Source organism: Myotis nattereri (genome assembly GCF_964212035.1).
Source record: "Myotis nattereri genome assembly, chromosome: 2".
Classification (NCBI taxonomy): Eukaryota; Metazoa; Chordata; class Mammalia; order Chiroptera; family Vespertilionidae; genus Myotis; species Myotis nattereri.
The window spans coordinates 62,562,169-62,583,466 of record NC_138076.1 but is presented as its reverse complement, the minus strand read 5'-3'; the positions used below and the strand labels follow the sequence as shown (position 1 = coordinate 62,583,466).

At 40.0% G+C, this 21,298-nt stretch overlaps 1 protein-coding gene and 1 pseudogene across 2 annotated transcripts in view; one reads left to right on the top strand and one right to left on the bottom strand.

Annotated features, from left to right (window-relative positions):
* Positions 1-21,298, top strand: part of PIBF1 (progesterone immunomodulatory binding factor 1) — a 223,918-nt gene that overhangs the window by 55,906 nt on the left and 146,714 nt on the right. Inside the window, exon 10 of the mRNA XM_081084193.1 lies at positions 12,329-12,427. Within this exon, the coding sequence (XP_080940319.1) occupies positions 12,329-12,427 (99 nt within the window). The remainder of the gene's footprint in view (positions 1-12,328; positions 12,428-21,298) is intronic.
* Positions 17,726-19,203, bottom strand: LOC308511688 (putative inactive 1-aminocyclopropane-1-carboxylate synthase-like protein 2; annotated as a pseudogene). Its single transcript has 2 exons — positions 19,007-19,203; positions 17,726-18,901 (listed from the first exon to the last, which is right to left on the bottom strand). The product of its transcript is annotated as a putative inactive 1-aminocyclopropane-1-carboxylate synthase-like protein 2 (transcript).

The window sequence follows — 21,298 nt, the reverse complement described above, 5'->3', positions numbered from 1 at the left end:
ACCACTGCCGCAGCTACACTCTCCAGCCATGACCCCAGCTTCTGGCTGAGCAGCGCTCCCCCTGTGGGAGTGCACTGAATTTTTCATTTAGTATTTTCAGACCATGGTTGACTGTGAGTAACTGAACCATGGATAAGGAAGGACTGCTGTCATTGAGATTATAGTGTGTCCTCTGGTGGTCAGTGCGTGTCATAGCGACTGGTCGACCAGTCGTTCTGGTTGTTCTGGTCATAACGATTGCTTAGGCTTTTATATATATACTAGAAGCCCAGTGCATGAAATTTGTGCACGGGTTGGGGGGTCCCTCAGCCCAACCTGCAACGACACCAGCGTCCCTCGCCCTGGCCTCCGGCCCGAGGCACTTCCCCTCCTGCTGTGCAGCCAGGGTGCAGACACTGGGCTTGCATTGCTGGGGCAACGCTGCCAGCGTCCCGCCCCGGCCACTATGGGCGCCACCATCTTTGTTGTAGAGTGATGGTTAATTTGCATATTACTCTTTCATTACCTTGGATTAGAGGTCAAATGCACAAAATTCGTGCAAGGGGCTCAGCCTCTGCTACCACCACAACTGCCTCTGCTTTAGCCCTCCCTACTCCTCCAACCCCCCCACAGCTTTGTCCGGAAGGACATCCAGTCTAATTAGCATATTACGCTTTTATTATTATAGATATAGATGAGCTAATAATATTATTTCACAGGGTGACCTATAAGGTCTAAATGAGATGTGAAAAGTACATTTTACATTATAAAGCTATATATAAATGGTAGTTGTTTTGATACTTTTTGCCTATGTGCAATACTTAAAAATTCTTTTATTATTATGTTGACAATTCAACTAAAATGAGAATTATAAAGGCCAACTTATAGCATTATGGAACCAGTTATCATCATTAGAAGGTACTGTTACAAGATATATATTTATTCTTAAGTATTGCTCTCCACAGCATTTAAATCATTTTTAATGACACAGCATAGACATAGAGGGTCTGCATGCCATTTTTTAAATCTAAAATTCTGCGTAAAATATCCAACTATCTGTTCCTAATGAATATTGTGAGATAATAAAGTAAGGGGAGATAAATTCAGCTGATTATTTAAGTTTTTCCAGAAAGTAAAACTACCTTTAACTAAGGTAGCCTCATTGTTGTAAACACAGAACTATTCTCATAGTGGTGCTGTAAAAATGGCAATGATGAATTTGTTAGAGGTATTCATTATGTTCTTGATGCTGCACAGAATATGAAAATTCACATTGCTCTACAATTATTTGTAAGGGGGAGAAGCAGTAAGGAAAATGAGATAGAAAATATGCTTTTAAGTGTAATTGGTATTGCTTTAGTGATTTTTATTTTCCACCATTTCAATAGAAACCATCTTGATCACAATTTATCATTGTACTCAAAAGAAACTTTAGTGGCATAAGCATGAAATTTGTGTAGAATCTGGGAGTGATATTAAACACCTTTGATTCATAAATCTCAGTTTATTTACAAAGGTTAGTTGAGTATAAGTAATTACAATAGGTGAATTGGAACTCTAGTGTACAGAGGCTCCATTCATCATTTAAAAAGTATATGTCCTCATTAGTGCTTACACAAACTTCTTTCATTCATGTCTTACCAGATACCTTTATAATTTTTAATAAACTTAAGAATATTGTACTTTGTCTTTTCAGTTAGACTGTTCTGAAAGTATAACTCTTTCAATATCTTAAGTTGTCAAATAATTGTAAATCAAACTTTGTTGGCTATCTTTTATTGTTAACTGTATTATTTTATAAGTGATTACCACATATGTTTATTCCTTAATTAATAATATTTTATTATTTCAAGATTTATAGGGTGTTCCAGATATGAAGCAAGTTGAGTGCAGGTTATGTAAGAACTTGGAATTAACTGTATTGTATAGTTCATAGAGAGTAGTGGGGGGGCTGGTAAAGTAGGAAAGGGTCAGATTTTTTTTTTTTAATATATTTTATTGATTTTTCACAGAGAGGAAGGGAGAGAGATAGAGAGTTAGAAACATCGATGAGAGAGAAACATCGATCAGCTGCCTCCTGCACATCTCCCACTCGGGATGTGCCCGCAACCCAGGTACATGCCCTTGACCAGAATCGAACCTGGGACCTCTCAGTCCGCAGGCCGACGCTCTATCCACCGAGCCAAACCGGTTTCGGCGAAAGGGTCAGATTTTAATATATTTTTATTTTTATTGATTTCAGAGAGGAAGAGAGAGATACAAACATCACTGATGAGAGAGAATCATTGATTGACTGCCTCCTGCACACCCCACATTGGGGATTGAGCCTACAACCTGGGCATGTGCCCTGACTGGGAATTGAACTGTGACCTCTTGGTTCATAGGTTGAAGCTCAACCACTGAGCCACGCTGGCTGGGCAAGGATTTGATTTTTAAAAGGCCCTATTGTCAGTTGGGGATTTGGGGAGGTGTTATATATATTTTTTTAATTGTGGTTTTAATGTGGGGTAGATTATTGATGAAAAGGGAATGAGGCAAGGTTAGAAGACAATTGGATAGATTAAGTGAAGATGAGAAATAGAAAGGAGAAGAGCTCAATTTAAAGAAAAGGTAGTAGAATTGGGAAGACCTAGAGATTGACAGGAAGTATACATCAGGAACAACTCCAACTTCTCTAATTAACTAATCTCTGAGACATGGATGATCAGGCATGGCCATTAACTCAAGGCTACAGACAAGATTTAGAAAGGAAGATAACAATTTCTGATCTTTTACAGGTTTGGCAGCTATGACCAAGTCCAAAAGTACTTGTCTAACATTACATAGTTTATTACTGGAAATTTTTCTCCACTATGCCCTAGACATTACTCCCCTAAGTCCTCAGAGTACCAGCAGCCTTCCCTGTTTTTCCCAGGTAGAACTCTTACAAATATCATTTTCTTTTTATACAATAAGAAATCTTGGGAAGCATTGCCCTAATTATTATTCTCTAAATGAATACCTTTACATTTTTTTAGGTTTTCATATTTAGGTAGCATACTAGCAATAACTACTATTTAGTACCCAATGAATACCTATTGTGCATTGTGTTGTACTCAATATTTAACATACATGTAGAAAGGATTAAATGGGACATTTTATGAGGTTGTAGGTATTAGCATCCCCATTTTATAAATGAGGAAACTGAAAAATTGTGATTTGCCTATGATTACAGACATTTTGCTTGGCTAAACTATATACATCTCATTCTACAATGCAATGCAGTCTCCCATTTTACTAGTCAAGGCTATGAAAACTGACAAAAAATTTCTTATCAAAACTGTAATTAAGCCGAAACCGGTTTGGCTCAGTGGATAGAGCGTCGGCCTGCGGACTGAAAGGTCCCAGGTTCGATTCCGGTCAAGGGCATGTACCTTGGTTGCGGGCACATCTCCCAGTGGGAGATGTGCAGGAGGCAGCTGATCGATGTTTCTCGCTCATCGATGTTTCTAACTCTCTATCTCTCTCCCTTCCTCTCTGTAAAAAATCAATAAAATATATTTTAAAAAAAACTGTAATTAATTTTGTTGGTAATTATTTAGAATTCCTGAGAAAGGTCTCTTAAGAGAGTTTGCAAACTATCTTTTTCACTTGAGGGCTGAGTGTGGATCATCAGAACTTTATAAAAGTATTTATAAAATTTTGAAAATTAGTGAAAAGGCCTTTATTTTTGTATAAAATGGTATAATTTTTTGATAGGACTTAGCTCTCTGACCATGCTCTTCTAAGGCCCAGACTCTCTACTTGTAACTAGAGCCGTCCCCTCTCTCCTGCTCAAGGACACAACTCCAGCAGTCCTCTCCTTTGTCTTCTATATGAGCAGTTTTCCCCTTTCTACCTTATAATTTCAACTATGTACAAACATGTTATTTCTTCATCGTTAAAAAGCCTTTTTTTATTTCCACTTTCAACTCCGGTTTCTGCCCCATTTCTTTGCTCCTCTTTGTAGCCAAATTCCTGCAAAAAGTTTTATATATTCACTCTTTACTACCACTCCCCATTTTTAAAAATTTTCTATCAAGCTTTTGCCCCACTGCCACTCTCATACCTCTCCAACAAAGCTGTTCTTATAAGCACCCAGAGACCTTCATGTTGCCAAAAAATCTAATGGTCAGGTTCTCAGTTCTCATCTTACTTGACCTATCAGCAATATTTAATACAGCTGATCGCTTCCTACTCCTAAAAACACATATCTCCTTGGCATCTTTTGCAGCCCCTTTACCTTATTTCCACGTGTGTATCTAATAAGTATCTTACATTTAATATGTCCGGACGCGATGGACTTCTGTTCATCCAGCCCTGCTCTGCCATTCGTCCGGCCACCTCACTTATAACCTCTCTAGTGTATGTCATCTTAAAAACAACAGCATCGGATATGAAAATGAGCAGTTTCATATTTCATTCAGGAAGAAAAATCTGAAGGTAGAAGTGACTAATTAAATGTTTTTCCTATAAATAATCTCATATAAGCAGCCTGTTTCAATTCTTTTTTGTTCCAACTGGAAAAACCTCATATTTATTAACCAAAAATATTTTACCTGTACTTGAAGACAGAAGGAGAAGAATGGGTTACTTAGTTGTGCCGGCTGAGTTCTTCTGACAACCATACTTTTTTCACTATTATTCTTGGTAAATTTCAAATTCTGAGGCATTTGTGATTATTTATTCAAGCTAAGACATACTCTTTCCTGGCATTGCCAAACTCTGATTTGTTCCTGTTAGAATTTCAGTGGTTCCTAAAGTTTTTTTCAGTCTTCTAACACTTTTCTTACCATTTTTCCAGTGTAAATTTAGATTTGGTATATTGGCACCTTGAAATTTATTCTCTAGTAGGAAAGAAAATGCATTCCATCCTGTACAGAAGTCTGGTGTATGTGTCATACTGAGGTTTTCAGGCTCTGGTTTTAACATACTTCTGGATAAACTTAGATGTATGAAGTCATCTCTGCATAAATATACTAGATTACATATGAAACACATAGATTTTATTACAATATTAAAATCCTCTTTTGGAGAAATAATTATAACATGCTTGTTTGAATGTTATAATTTGAGTGACGCTATCTCTCAGTTGTTTATCCAAGAAAGTTCTGGTTTATGCCTGTTTCTTTGGCATTATTATTAAGAGCACCCTCTTTTACTCTAAAAAATGCCTCAAATTGAAAAGTAAATTATTTGGATACTAGTTATAATACTAGCATATTCGCCTTCTTTTTGCATTTTACATAAGATTGATAAGTTTTCGTTTCCCTTTTCTGTCATCTCTCCTCACAGTCCACCTCCCACACACAAATATAGGATGGGTGGGAGAGATAAGTATGTGTATGGCAGGTGGAGTTTTTAGGAAACAACGTGAAAGAATTATGAAAAACAGTTTTAGAATTAAATGGTATCTTTCTAAAAGCATTTTTAAGGCTGAAATATTTGAAGTTTTGTATTTTAAAACATTTGATATAATGTTAACCAATTGACCAACTCCCAACATCTTTCTTCATTATTATAATTATACTTAATTATATATGTATATATACATTTGATTACATACATAGTTTATATATATTGATTATATAATTACTTTGATTACATATAATATATATGTTTAGTTTGTGGACCTTTCAAACTTTAGCTTCTATAGCTCATACATGACACAGATAGTTTCTATCAATTTTTCAACTTTGTCTTTTGAAAAACATTTGAATTCTTGATATTCTTTAACTGTATTTTGTTATATTTTCTAATTCATTTTACATTTAAAAATAGATTATTAGTTGTATAGCAGTTATGGTTTTATCTATGGCCAGAATACAGTCCATCATTTAACATCTATCTGTGCTATGAGATGATCATAGCATATAAATCTCATAATGACAGAATTTCCCAAGGAGAAAACTTCTGTGAAACAAAGGAAATGTTAGTATGATGAAGAGCATAACTCTAGAACCGGACAGTTTGGGTTCACATTTGGGTTCCATAGCTTCTGTGTGGACCAGAGGCAAATACGTACTTAACTGCTCTGTATTTCAGTCTTTTCCTTTGTAAAATGGAGGTAATAACACAACCTACACTTTGTGGGGTTGTTGTGAAGTTTAAATTATAACATTATCATAACATATAATATACACCGAGTGGCCAGATTATTATGACCACCCCATCAGTACTTCATCAACATTTCCAAAATACTGAATATTGAAAAATTCCTAAGCAAATACTCTCAAGGTTTTATTATTATTATTATTATTTGCATAAGTAATTCACTTCATTGTACTGATGGGGTGGTCATAATAATCTGGCCAATCATAATAATCTAGCCACTCAGTGTATTATTACAAAGAGTTATTATATGTAAAGTACCTAGAATAGCTCCTAGAACATGGTAAGCACTGTATGTTTATTATTACTACTGGAGACCTGGTGCACGAAATTCGTGCATGGGGGGAGGGTTTCCCTCAGCCCAGCCTGCACCCCCTCCAATCTGGGATCCCTCTCACAATCCAGGACTGCTGGCTCCCAACCGCTCACCTGCCTGATTGCCCCTAACCATTCTGCCTGCCAGCCAGATCACCCCCTAACTGCCCTCCCTGCTGGCCTGGTCACCCCTAACTGCCCTCCCCTGCAGGCCTGGTTGTCCCCAACTGCCCTCCCTTGCAGGCCTGGTCCCCCCCAACTACCCTCCCGTGCAGACCTGGTCCCTCCCAACTTCCCTCCCCTTCCAGCCGTCTTGTGGCAGCCATCTTGTGTGTTGGAGTGATGGTCAATTTGCATATTACCTCTTAATTATATAGGATTATTGTCAGTAGAAAAGTAGTTCAGCTTACCTCTCTCAGGCATGATTTGAAACATTAAAGTCAATTGATAATATTAATGGAAGTAACTCAGTATCAGAGGTGGGGAACCTTTTTTCTACCAAGGGCCATTTGTTTATTTATAACATCATTCTAGGATCATACAAAATTATCAACTTAAAAATTAGCCTGTTTTCCCAGTTGTTGTGGTTCAGTGTTTGAACATCAACATATGAACCAGGAGGTCTCGGTTTGATTCCCAGTCAGGGCACATGCCCGAGTTGTGGCTCGATCTCCAGTGGGGGGTGTGCAGGAGGCAGCCAATCCATGAGACAGATTCTCATCATTGATCTTTCTTTCTATCTGCCTCCCCCTTCCTCTCGGAAATCAATAAAAATATATATTAAAAAAAATTAGCCTGCTATGTTTGGCCAGACATTTAATTAACTCACCCCTAATGCTTTGGCAGGGCCAGACCAAATGATTTCATGAGCCTTATACAGCCTGAGCTCTATATGTTAAAAGGAATTATGTCACTTCTTATTGGTATATGCAGGTTGTGGGCAGGGCTATTGAAGGTGCAGAGCCTGATTAGTAGGAGAATGGGTTTACACGGAGATCTTACCTGCAATCATTTAAGGGGGACTTAGTGGTAGAAGCTTCAGCTTTTAGCACTTTCATTCATTTCAGTTTTCTTTTTTTGAATTGCCTTTACTTATTTGTCCTTCTATTTCCAATTTACATGTCTTCCCTTAATTCACTTACCTCTCTTCCTCCAATGAAAAATAATAATCTCCTCCTCTTTTTTGGCCATAGGATGTTATTTATACCTTTATATAGCACAAATTCTAGGTGGCTGGTTGGTACAGATTGTGGTATGGCGAGGGCTCTAGGACCCTCTGTATCTCCTCTCGTAAGCCCTACTGTTAGTTTAGTCTGGGTTTTATTTCATTCCCTGTGGCTTGCTTTTATTTTTAATGCCCATTATTACAGGAAAGGTAATATAGCTAGGGACTGAAGCTTCTGTACCTACCAGCTAAGCATTCATGAGTAATCAGTACTGTAAATGTGATCTACTTGAAATTTTGCTACTGAAATAACTTATAGAATAATGAGACTATTTGAAAAATGAAAATTACAATCAAGTTATGATGATTTACTGACTAAAATGTATAGATCATCTAGGAATGAAAAATATATAAATGTCTAATACACTTTGAGAATTTTATTCTGTCTATAAAAAGTACATTTTCATGTTTCAGTTAGATAATAGAATATGTTTGAAGGTCATTGCAATCCAGATGATATCAACAAATGACATGCCATTTTATGATCACTACTTTAAATACTTATCTTCTTTTTAATGAGAGTTATCTGTACTCCAGTTCCTTTTAAATTATTTTCTTTCTGGCTCATAAACTGTTTGTTTGATGAATCTCTATTGTTTGACATGTTTTAAATTTTAAATTCATTGAATGTTTTGCACCATGCAAAAGATGACATTGAGTACTGGCACAGCACATATGACCACTATGAATTTCTAACCATTATTAGATAGATTTATTCAAATTGTGTGGGTTTTCATGACTCCCTACTGACATTCTCTATGAATAATAAAAACCAAATTTTAATATCCGGCCAGTTCTTTGTGGGAGATAGGGTGATATGATGTAAAAAAAATACTCACTTGAGAACCAAGATGGCGGCATAAGGTACAGACCTGTAAGTGCTCCCTCCCACAACAACATTGAAAGTACCAACTATAAGACAAACAGCTATCATTCAGAACCATGGGAAAGCAGGCCCAGTGGAGGCTCTACAACTGGAAGGAAAGAAAGAAGAGCATTGAGACTGAGTAGGATGTACAGTGGCAGGCTGCAACTGGATGCATGGTTTTTTTTCAATCAGAAGGGGCTACAAACTCTCGAATCCACTGAGCTTGTTTGGGGTGGGATTCTGAGGTCCCAGACCCCTATGGGGAGAGGCGGGACGGCCTTGCAGCAGGTCGGAGAGCGAGAGTGGCTTTCTCGTGGAACTGCTCGCCGGCACTGGGGGACGCGGAGACATGGAGTCGCAGAGAGGCGAGGAGTCGTGGGGACACCATTGCTCTTTGCTCTGCCTTGGTGATTCCCGGAGACCCCACCCTACTCAATTTACATCCCCACCCAAACTGTACCAGAGGCGCAAAAGGAACCACATGGGCTTTTACAGCATAACCCAACAAACTGCAGATTTTCAACTCGCATCCATAAGGGACACACTCAAGAAGCGTTTTTGTTTTTCAATCGGAAGGGGTTACAAACTGTCGAATTCACTGAGCTTGTTTGGGGCGGGATTCTGAGGTCCCAGACCCCTATGGGGAGAGGCGGGACGGCCTTGCAGCGGGTCGGAGAGTGAGGGTGGCTTTCTCGCGGAGCTGTTCGCTGGCACTCGGAGACGTGGGGTCGCGGAGAGGTGAGGAGTCTTGGAGATGTCATTGATCTTTGCTCTGCCCTGGTGATTCCCGGACCCCGCCCTACTCAATTAACATCCCCGCCCAAGCTGTGCCAGTGGCACAAAAGGAACCACCTGTGCTTTTGCAGCCTAACCCAACAAACTGTAGATTTCAACTCCTCGCATACATAAGGGACACACTCAAGAAGCAGAATCAGGTTCGGAGGAAGCCAGAGCCGGACCCGGCTGGGCCGGCGACATGGAACCGCTGTACCAGCAAACGCACAAGCAGGTCCACCAGATCCAGTCTCACATGGGACGCTGGGAGACAGCAGACAAGCAGTCTGTGCACTTAGTAGAAAACGAAATCCAAGCAAGCATACCAGATCTTCAGCCACCAAGAACGCCTGGAGATTTTGTCCAGCAAGGAGCCGCCCAACAAAAGAGAGAATGCCAAACTTCGTGTGGACCAGTTAAAGTATGATGTCCAGCACCTGCAGACTGCTCTCAGAAACTTCCAGCATCAGCAATACACAAGGGAGCAGCAGGAGAGACAGCGAGAGGAGCTTCTGACTCACAGCTTCACCCCCAACGTGGGATGCGGCGCCCCCTGCAAGGCTGCAACGGCCCCTGCGAGGCTGAGACGGCCCCTGTGAGGCTGCAACGGCCCCTGTGAGGCTGAGACAGCCCCTGAGAGGCTGTGACGGCCCCTGTGAGGCTGAGACGGCCCCTGCGAGGCTGAGACGGCCCCTGTGAGGCTGAGACGGTCCCTGCGAGGCTGCACTGGCCCCTGGGAAGCTTAGAAAAATACCACATGATCTCACTCATTTATGGATAATAAAGACCATTATAAACTGATGAACAAAGATAGATACAGAGGCAAAGCAGCATTGAACAGACTGTCAAACTACAGTGGGAAGCCTGGGGAGGGTTGGGGGAGGGGGGGAGGTAAGAGATCAACCGAAGGACTTGTATGCATGCATATAAGAATAACCAATGGACACAAGACACTGGGGGGTAGGGGAGGCTGGAGGAATGTCAAGGGTGGGGAAAAAAGGAGACATATGTAATACTCTTTGTAATACTTTAAGAAATAAAACAAAATTAAATTAAAAAAAAATACTCACTTTATGGCAAGACATTGCCAGGCTCAAATCTTGGCTTTAACACTTGGACTGTGTGATGGGGCTAGGTGCTTTAACTCTCTAAATTTCAGGTTACTCAGCTATAAAATAGGTTAGAAAACACAATATAAGGGATTTTTAAGGATTAAGTGAACAAAATCATTTATGTTACACTCTATCTTTATTTCAGGATTTTTGAAAAAAATTGACTCTGAAAGAAGCTTACTGTTGGTATTTTTATTTTTGATCCAAAATTCTGTAATAAAAAATAAAAACAAGTTTGGATGTTTAAAGGCTCATGTCTGACTGTATCATCTCCTAATTACTCACTGTTGTAACCTTCTACTTTTGTTTTTTGCGTTTTTTAAAATATATTTTATTGATTTTTTTTACAGAGAGGAAGGGAGAGGGATAGGGAGTTAGAAACATCGATGAGAGAGAAACATCAATCAGCTGTCTCCTGCAAACCCCTTCCTGGGGATGTGCCCGTAACCAAGATACATGCCCTTGACCGGAATTGAACCTGGGACTGTTCAGTCAACAGGCTAATGCTCTATCAACTGAGCCAAACCGGTTAGGGTGTAACCTTCTACTTTTGGACATTTCCCTTAATTATCACTAAATGTATCTTTCTGTCAAGTTCAATATCAATTACAGTACTATCATCAATACTGCCAGTGGATGTTTTAGTGTATGTGCTTCTGAAGCGAGCACACCAGTGGATGTTTTATCTAATATTCTGGCACAGCAGTTTTCAACTTTTTCCATCTCATGGTACACATAAACTATTTACTGAAATTCTGTGGCATCCAAAAAAATACCTTTTTTGCCAATCTGACAAAAAACAAATAGGTATAATTTTGATTCATTCATACCAGACAACTATTGTTGTGTTGGCTGTTTCCTTTTTAAAAATATATATGTTTTTATTGATTTCAGAGAGGAAGGGAGAGGGAGAGAGAAATAGAAGCATCAATGATGAGAGAGAATCATTGATCGGCTGCCTCATGCATGCCCCCCCACGCAACCTGGGCATGTGCCTTAACCAGCAATCGGACCATGACCTCCTGGTTCATAGGTCGATCCTCAATCAGTGAGCCACACCAGCAGGGTGACTATTGTCATTTTTTATTTGACAATCTAAGGGAAAAGGGGGCAGTGCCCCTGACTGTATAGTCAGGTATTACATGTTTCAAAATTCTTGTAGCACACTAGTTGAAAATTGATGCTCTGACCTCAGACATCCTTGAGCCCTACATGAATATTGACCTTCATCTCAGCTCCACTTCATTTAGCTACTCCAGTGGTCACAGCTAAAATTCTGTCACTGGAAGTACTATTCTATCTCCAAATCACCATTCTCCAACAACAATCTCTAGTCTTCCATCTTGCTTGTACAACTACTTTCACTTTAATCTGTTTGTCACCTCATCAGTATTTCATGTCCTTTGTCCCTTCTGCTTTCGCCTCATCTATCAGCTCCCCTATGTTCCATGAGATCCCAAGGTCTATCATCACTTCAGTTGTTCTCTTGCTCATATCCCAAACTTCATTTCCATTTTGATTCTGTGACCTCTATATTATGTCTTTTACTTAAAATATTTTATAGAATATTTATTAACATCTCAAAACCTCAGTTGTCTAATGTAAGTAATTATACCTGCCTCATTACACTATGGTATTAAACAAGTTACTGTCTACTCTACCTTCAACCCATGTGGAGAAAAGTTGTGAAGAAAGATAACATGACATTTAGAGATAGACCATGTTTGCATCTACACTGCTGCTGCCAGACCAGGAAATAAATAAACCAGACCAGGAAAATTTTAGATAATATACAGTTTGGTTTGCCATCCTTTAGGGGCTCCTTAAGATTGTCAGATTGTCCAGCTCCACAGAAGCTCATTTATGAATCTTTAAAAGATGGATACTTATGTATTTAGAATAACTGAATGTATGTTTAAATTTTAGAAATCTCCGAGAAGCAAGGGATAATGCTTTGGCTGAAAAGGACCGAGCAGTGATGGCTGAAAAGGATGCTTTAGAAAAACATAATCAGCTCTTAGACAGGTAAGCATCCTGAAAATAGAAATATTAAAACTCTTCAATTTTGTTCTTGCTATTTTTCTCTTAGAAAGTACATTTTTAATAAAGTATGATTTTCATTTCAATTGAAATATAATATACATGTAAACATTATTTTTGTAATGTATAACTTTTTCATACATTAAAACAAGACACAGAGTGATTCAGTCACCGTACAGAGTTTCCTATTACCTTTTTGTCCATCTCAATCACTATTCCTCAAGAAACAAACACTGATTTCTATCTTCCTGGACTAAATGCAATCCGGCAGTATGTACTCTTTTGTGTCTAGCCTTTCACTCAGCCTTTTATGTTTCATCCATTGGTTTTGTTATCAGTAGTTCATTCCTTATTATTGCTGAGTATGAATATACCACAGTTTGTGTATTCACTCACCTGTTGGACATTTATGTTATTTCAAGTTTGGAGCTATCATGAATAAAGCTGCTATGAACATTTTTTATACACTTCTTTTTGTGGACATATGTTTTTATTTCTCTTGGATAAATACCTAGAAGTGGACTTGCTAGTGATAGAGTAGATGAATGTTTTACTGTAAGAGAAGCTGCCAAAGTTAACTCCAAAGTAGCTGTATCATTGTATACCCCCTAATTCATTTTTTAAAAATCTTTTTTTAAATTGTTTATTTTATTTTTAAAATATTTTTATTCATTTCAGAGAGGAAGAGAGAGGGGGAGCGAGATAGAAACATCAGTGATGAGAGAGAATCATTGATTGGCTGCCTCCTACACGCCCCCTGTTGTGGATCGAGTCCACCAGCCAGGAACATGCCCTGACCAGAATCAAACCGTGACCTCCTGGTTCATAGGTAGTTGCTTAACCACTGAGCCACGCCAGCTGGGCATTTTTTTTTTTTAATCTTTATGTTCTGATTCATGTGTAGGAGGGAGGAGAAGAGCGAATCTTTCATTTATCACCTGTGAAGGATATTTAGTAGCCTTGCTCAGTGGTCGGCAAACTCATTAGTCAACAGAGCCAAATATCAACAGTACTATTGAAATTTCTTTTGAGAGCCAAATTTTTTAAACTTAAACTATATAGGTAGGTACATTGTCATTAACTTCATTAGGGTACTCCTAAGGTGGCCTTTGATAAAAACGTCCTCAATCTGGGGGGTCGACCTCAGCAAACGTACCCCCACTTCTTCTAATGCCACTTCTTCAAAATAGACTCGCCAAGGCCAAAAACCGACTTCTGCGCATGGGCCACGAAGTTTGAATCGCACTGTACGTGTGCGCCCACATGTGGTATTTTGTGGAAGAGCCACACTCAAGGGGCCAAAGAGCTGCATGTGGCCTAGCTAAAAAGAAAATCACTAATGAATGTTAGGTAAACACTGAACACAGAATTGTCAATGGTTTGACTATATGTAAACAGTGCTTAACCTTTTCATAAAACTTTTTATTTGGAAATAACTTCAGACAAAAAGTTGCTAAGATAGTATAGGGTGGGAATGGCCGGGGGTGGGGGGGCCAATCAGGGAAAAAGGAGACACATGTAATACTTTAAACAATAAAAAAAAAAGATAGTACAAAAAGTTTCCATTATCCTTCACATACCGATAAACTTTGAAAATAAGCTGAATGGATCTTTTAATTATTAAATGTACACTTGCAGTTTTATTTGTGGTTTAGCAATACATCAAACTAAAAATTGGGGGCAAGTCTTCATATAATTAACCTACCTTTAATTCTTTAGAATGTCAAAATCTTTTACAATGACTCAAATTGTTATACTTGTGAATACACATCAGCTTTATAAACTTGACCCATAGAGGAATTTTAATAAACATAAGGTTGAACAAATCTTTCCTATAATGTGAAAGTATGTCTAATTCCAAAAATCTTAATATAAAACAAATTTATAAATCAACTGTTTTTGTTATAGTGCTATTACAACCTATCTTTAAACTATGTTTTATTATGTATAATCTTCTATTTATAAATCATTTTGATATCTACTAAAGATTTACTTGGCTTTTTTGTTGTTTTTTAACGTGATAAATTTAGTAATGGCTCTAGAATAATATTTATGAACAAACTGAAAGAAAGTGTAAGATTTTAGCTAGTAAACCAAGCAGGATTTCATAACTTGCTAGTTTGGGTATGTTTTTATGAATTTGGAGAGGAGAGAATAGTAAATCAATCCTCAGAATGAGCTACTTTATATTTATACCAAACTCTGTATCTTCTAAACTCTTGATATCTAAAATTCTTCTTGTCCTACTTATCCAAAGACAGGTATTTATCCTAAAGGCCATGGTATATTTTCATATCTAAAAATATCTTCTGAATTACAATAATTCAATTATTTAATGTTTATAAAGCACATAGAACCGTGTCTTGCACCTAAGTAGTACTATAGAAATATATTTTTTAATATTTTTATTGATTTCAGGGATGAAGGGAGAGGTAGAGAGAGATAGAAACATCACTGATGAGAGAGAATCATTGATTGGCTGCCTTCCGCATTCTCCACACTAAGTATCCAGCCTGCATCCCAGGCATGTGCCCCAACCAAGAATCAAACTGTGACCTCCTGGTTCATAGGTCGACTCTCAACCACTGAGCCATACTAGCCGGGCTAGAAATCTTTGCTAATATTATAGAAATGTCAACTATTTTTTTATTAAATTTTACTAACTGAATTTTTACTATTCAAAAGTTGATATATTTCCAAATCATATTCTACTAGAATCCTATATAATAAAGGGCTAATATGCAAATGACCAAACAGCAAAACAACTGGTCGCTATGACTCACACTGACCACCAGGGGGCAGACACTCAACGCAGGAGCTGCCCCCTAGTGGTCAGTGCACTCCCCCAAGGGAGCACCACTCAGCTAGAAGCCAGGCTCACAGCTGGCTAGCGCAGCGGCAGTGGCAGAAGCCTCTCCTACCTCCACAGCAGTACTAAGGGTGTCCGACTGCCGGCTTAGGCCCGCTCTCCATGGGAACTGGGCCTCAGCCATCAGTCAGACATCTCCTGAGGACTCCCGGACTGTGAGAGGACGTAGGCCTGGCTGAGGGACCCCCTCACAAGTGCACAAATTTCGTGCACCAGGCCTCTAGTATTGAATAAAGTGGCACAGCTCATTTTTAAATTGACAGAATAAAAGGAACTTTATTCTTTTTTAAATATATTTTTATTGATTTCAGAGAGGAACAGAGGGAGAGAGAGACAGAAACATCATGATGAGAGAGAATCATTGACCGGCTGCCTCTTACACACCCTCTACTGGGGATCAAGCTCACAACCCAAGCATGTGCCCTGACTGGGAATTGAACCCAGGACCTCTTGGTCCATGGGACTGCTCTCAATCCACTGAGCCACACTAGTTGGGCAGGAACTTTATTCTGAATTCCTTGAAGATATAGTAAAAACCTTGCTTATTCAGAGCCTGATTTTCAACCAGCCTTAAATACTTATGATAGGTTTAAGTCAAGACAAATAGGAGAAAAAGAAAGTGTTTCTAGACACACTAGAGATAACCTATGAGCAGCAAATAGCATCCATGCTCACACCTGTAAAGGACATTATAGGACCAAACATTTATTGAGCGACTGAATGAGAGTAGTATCCGGAAATCTAAAACTCAGAGTAAATGTGGGCTTTAACAAAATCCTTAAAACAGCTAAAAGTACTTTCCTATTTTTTTTAGCTATAATATCAACAGTTTTCTACTTTAAGTCTATAATATTGCTAGATGATTTCAAAAAAGTAAGATGCTAGATGTCTCCACAATTTAATTCTTCCTTAATTAATCTATAAATTCAATAAAATTCATGTCAAAAATTTCAAATTTTACTGAAACTTGAGAACTGACTAAAATTCTTTTTCAGAATTGCTATGGCTATTCTTGTGCATATAGTACCTTCACTCTTCCATGAGTTTTTATAGTTATTCTAGGGGCCCAATGCACGAAATTCATGCACGGGGGTGGGGGTCCCTCAGCCTGGCCTGGGCCCTCTCACAATCCGAACCCCTCATTCCTAACCGCCCACCTGCTCGCTCCTTACCACCCTCCTGTTCATTCCTTACTGTCCACCTGCTCGCTCCTTACCATCCTCCTGCTCGCTCCTAACCGCTTGGCTCGCCACTCCATAGCGCTGCTGCGGAGGCAGGAGAGGCTCCCACCACTGCTGCTGCGCTCACCAGCTGTGAGCCCTGCTTCTGGCTGAGCGGTGTTCCCACTGTGGGAGTGCCCTGACCACCAGGGGGCAGCTCCTTCATTGAGCATCTGCCCCCTGGTGGTCAGTATGGGTCACAGTGACTGGTTGTTCTGGTCGTTCCTGTCTTCCCACTATAATGGTCGCTGGGCTTTTATATAAAGAAATTTTTCACATTATGCCTACCATCCATCCAAAGTTCATTTTGGAGAATGGTGTACATAGAGAATGGTATACTTTATAATGAAAATGTCAGTTTTTTTTAACTTAAACTATACAATTAATGGGATCCATATGAATATACCAGCAAGATTTATTTTATTTTTTTAAGTTTGCACTATAATTTCCTCTTGTGTTGGGTGGTACAGTACAGGCCTTTTTGGAAGAGGGGATGAGTTAGGGATGCATTTGGATTAAATGGTTTGTAGTCATTTCTGTTTTATTGCTAAATTATTGCTAGCCTTTTCTGAGTACCAGTGGCTTCCATGAATGCTCTTATTATCTACTGTGCCTGGTCACCATGTGTGGTGAGAGATAAGAATGTGTTGCAGGCGCCCATTACTGGAACCAAGCATTGTTGACCAAGCATTGTGTGTGTGTGTGTGTGTGTGTGTGTGTGTGTGTGTGTGTGTGTAGGTAATACGAAATTTATTAGATATAGGATACAAAATAAAATCCATTTAGAGCTCCCTTTCTTCCTACAGACTTTCCCACCCAAACCCTCCTAAAATCATTTCACGCCACAAAATGGCTAACAAAGAATTAAAAGGTGTAAAGCTTCCAAAAGGGACAGATGCTCAGCTTGAGGGTGCTGACTGGGTTTGATGAGCCAATTTTTGGAGGAGGCCACTGTTTTTTCTCTGTTACAACAGCAGGTCAATACTACAGCCTTCGGGACCTGAGGCTTATGTCAAGGACACCCTGAGCATGTGATTGGCTGGAGCTACTGGTTGAGAGAGAGATCACTTGCTCCCTCTATGCATCCTTCAGTTGCTTCACTGCCAAATCCTGCTATTGCTTTGCTAGTGCCTGAGAGAACCAATGTGTGGTGACTTCTAAGCAGAGGGGCTTCTCTAAAATGAAGCAATGGAGCTAGCCAGGCTCCTTACACATGTAGGACTTGCTAGGAGGCAGTATCAGCTCTTTGTCCAGGAAGCAGCAATAAAGGAGCAGCTCTTTCTCAAATGTGCTTGTCCAGGTACTCTCAGGTTGATCCAGACTTAGATGCCAGAGCCACAATTGAGAAAAGGGATCTTCAACACAATCAACCTGTTAATGTTGTACCTGGGAGCTGAGAGTGATTAGTGGGCAGGTACACACTGTCAGTCCATTCTCTGTCATGGAGCAGCCAACATAGCTTGTGCTGGGTGATGCCAGAAATGCTGTGGAGAAAGCCAAAAGCACTCACAGCAGAGGCCACCTCCGTGTTGCGAGTGTACAGAGCACCAAAATGGAAGCCAGAGATCCCAAAATCCTTATCAGTGTCCCAGATCACATGTGTCCTATTGGGGTCAGGCCAACTTTCCATGCTCAGAACACTGGAGAATGTGATAGACTCATCAAACTCAGACAGCATGTAAATCTCATCTGTAATCACGTGTAGGTTGTACCTCTTGGCAAATTCCAGGTATTCCTTCAGTGAGTCCCTGGAGTAGATGTCTCCCTTGATGAGCACCAGCCCTATGACTTTTCTCCCCTGAAGCCTAGCCTCAAGCATGGCTTTCTCCACCTTGTCCAGTCAGTTAGAACAGATGGGTGTTCACCTCAGTGATCTCAATGACCAGGTGGTTGTGAATCAGCTCAACTTTCACATAAAGGCAGGAAGTATAGGCGAAACCAGCATAGAAGGGGATGGGGTCGGAAAGGCCTCAGCTGTATCACACAGAACCAAGGTCAATGCAGAAAAGACAGAGCAGCAGCCACTTAGAACAGTCTTATTTCTGCATCAGGCTGGGCAGGTATTTTGCTGTAGTAGGTCAGGAACTGGGCCACTTCTTCTTGCAGGAATGCTTGTCCTCTCTGGTTAAAATATTGCAAAAGGGCATTTCCATGCAGTTCCCGGCGCTTTCAGTCATCAGGTCAATGCAGAGCCTGTTCTCACTGATACCAAGATTAATGAAGCCCAAGATGCTCTTGTCCTTGTGGTATTTGTGTCCTTGGTAGGTCATGTAGTCCTGGAAGCTGGAGTGGTATCAGGCAGAGATGTCAATCCCATGATTGCACAGGTCATGATTGATGAATGCAGCTTCCGAATCACTCAGTTGATGACTTAGTGGTCAGGCGGCCTTCATTGAGCCTGCTGCGCACTCCAACATCACCCCTAGAGTCCGGTGGAGCTCCAGACTTTGTGGCCCCAGACTGTAAGAGGTTCACCACGGCACATTAAGTGGACGAGGATGGCTTTCTGCTCCCTGGTGGTCTGCCTGCAGCTGCTTCTCCGGCTCCAGGTCCTGCTGCAGGCACCTGGTCTCCAGCTGCATGGTGTAGTCCTCTGTGGTCTGCTGCAAGCACAGCGTCAGCTCCATCAGCTGCGTGTGGGCACTCTGGTTTCTGAGGCCCTGGCCCCTCATCTGGCCACAGGGCCTGTGGAAGATGTCTGATTGGGGACTCAAGAGTCTGGGTCTTTGTTTTGACCTCACCAGGCTGGCCTGAAAGCAGGGGGATAAAGTGAGAATGTTATGAAAAATGACCTCTTGAGACTAACATGTAGATCATATTGGGCTGTAAAGCTTCTCTGAGTGCCTATAGCTTTTTCCCTGGTGATAAAAGGGTAGGACTGCCACAATCAGGCCTGTATCTCCTGTGAGATTGACTGTGCTCCTGAAGCTTCTGTCTGGATTAGGTTTGGCCTTTTTTTTTTAATCCTCACCTGAGGAGTGAGGATATTTTTTCCATTGATTTTTTTAGAGAAAGTGGAAGAGAAAGGGGTGGGGGAGAGAGAGAAATATCTATGTGAGAGAAACACATCAATTTGTTGCTTCCCACTCACGCCCTAAACCTATGCCAGTGATTGAAACTGCAACTGAGGTATGAGCCCTTGACCTGGAATCGAACCCGTGACCCTTCAGAACAAGGGCCAACACTCTAACAACCACTGAGAGGTTTGTGTGTATTGGCTTATGTATATACAAACACTTATTGCTTGTGGAGCAAAAAATTGGGTGGCTGGGGACAGATGTTGGATATAGATTTTTTTTTATAATATGTTCTTTTGTCCTATTTAAATATTGAAACTTATGACACTTCCAGCTTTTCTTTCAGCATTGTTTCAGGCTTAGATATAATAAAATATTGTAAGTACAAGACTTAACAAGAGGGGAATATATGGGCACAATTCAAGGTTAAGTAAATGGATTAGTAACTCTTTAAGGGTTTGACCCAGATGATTTTGGACAATCATTAATAATCAAAAGGTAGGTTTATAATGGCCATCAGTAATACTCTGTAGTGTTATATTACTACATTTTAGTGCATTTAGAAAGGTATATTTCTACATTTTTGTCAGTGATTTGACTAAAAATGATAACACCTTATATTACAAATTTGATGTAAAATAAAACAGAGAAGAATAAAGAAATTGATTTGTGGAATGAGGATCCAAATAGATCTTTTCAGGCAGAATTAATAGCTGAATGAAATTTAATGAATAAATATAAGATCATACACTTGGTTCCACAAAACCTGCATTATTAATATAATGGAGTTGAAATGGAATTGAAATCCTATATTACAAAAGGCTAATATGCAAATTGTCCCCTTGACCAGGAGTTCAACCAGGGGGCAGGGCCGTCCAGCCAACTGCCCGCGGCTCCTCCCTCTGGCTGGCCCACCCAATCGGTAGCCTATCGGGGCCCTCCGGCCGGACCCCACCCCTTCACGGATTCGTGCACCGGGTCTCTAGTGTGAAAATAAATGCTTAGAATTTAAATGTGAAAAGAACTTGGAAAATTTCAATATGGAGATATTATCCTACAGTAATAGAAGTTATATCTCGGCCGGAACCGGTTTGGCTCAGTGGATAGAGCGTCGGCCTGCGGACTGAAGGGTCCCAGGTTCGATTCCGGTCAAGGGCATGTACCTGGGTTGCGGGCACATCCCCAGTGGGAGATGTGCAGGAGGCAGCTGATCGATGTTTCTAACTCTCTATCTCTCTCCCTTCCTCTCTGTAAAAAAACAATAAAATATATTTTAAAAAATAAAGTTATATCTAGAATGTGGTTGTTAATTCCCTTATCTATAGAATTATGCTGGGATCTGGGCACCCAAGCTTTAAACCCAAGGTCTTAAAAGGAAAATGACCTAAACTGTGGAAAGATTCCAAAATATTCTAACAGTGCTAGATTGTAACTGTCAACAAATATTTGGAGAACTGTTCTTGTTCTATATGAATGTACTGTTTTTCTCATTTGGCAAGACTTTGAAGTAGTAGAACTGGGATCGCTGAGTAAACATTACAAGACAGAGTAAAGATAAACTTTCTAATGGGGCTTTCCAATGGGAATGCCTTGTCATCTAGCATTCTCCATCGGAAGTATCTGGGCATTAGCTGGCCAAATGTTCAGTAGTAATGTGCTTGTAAGGATTGAAGCATCAAGTGGGTAGCTTGGTGCATCTGAAGTCCCTTTTAATCCTGAAATAATCTGTGACAACAGCTCAAAAGACTTA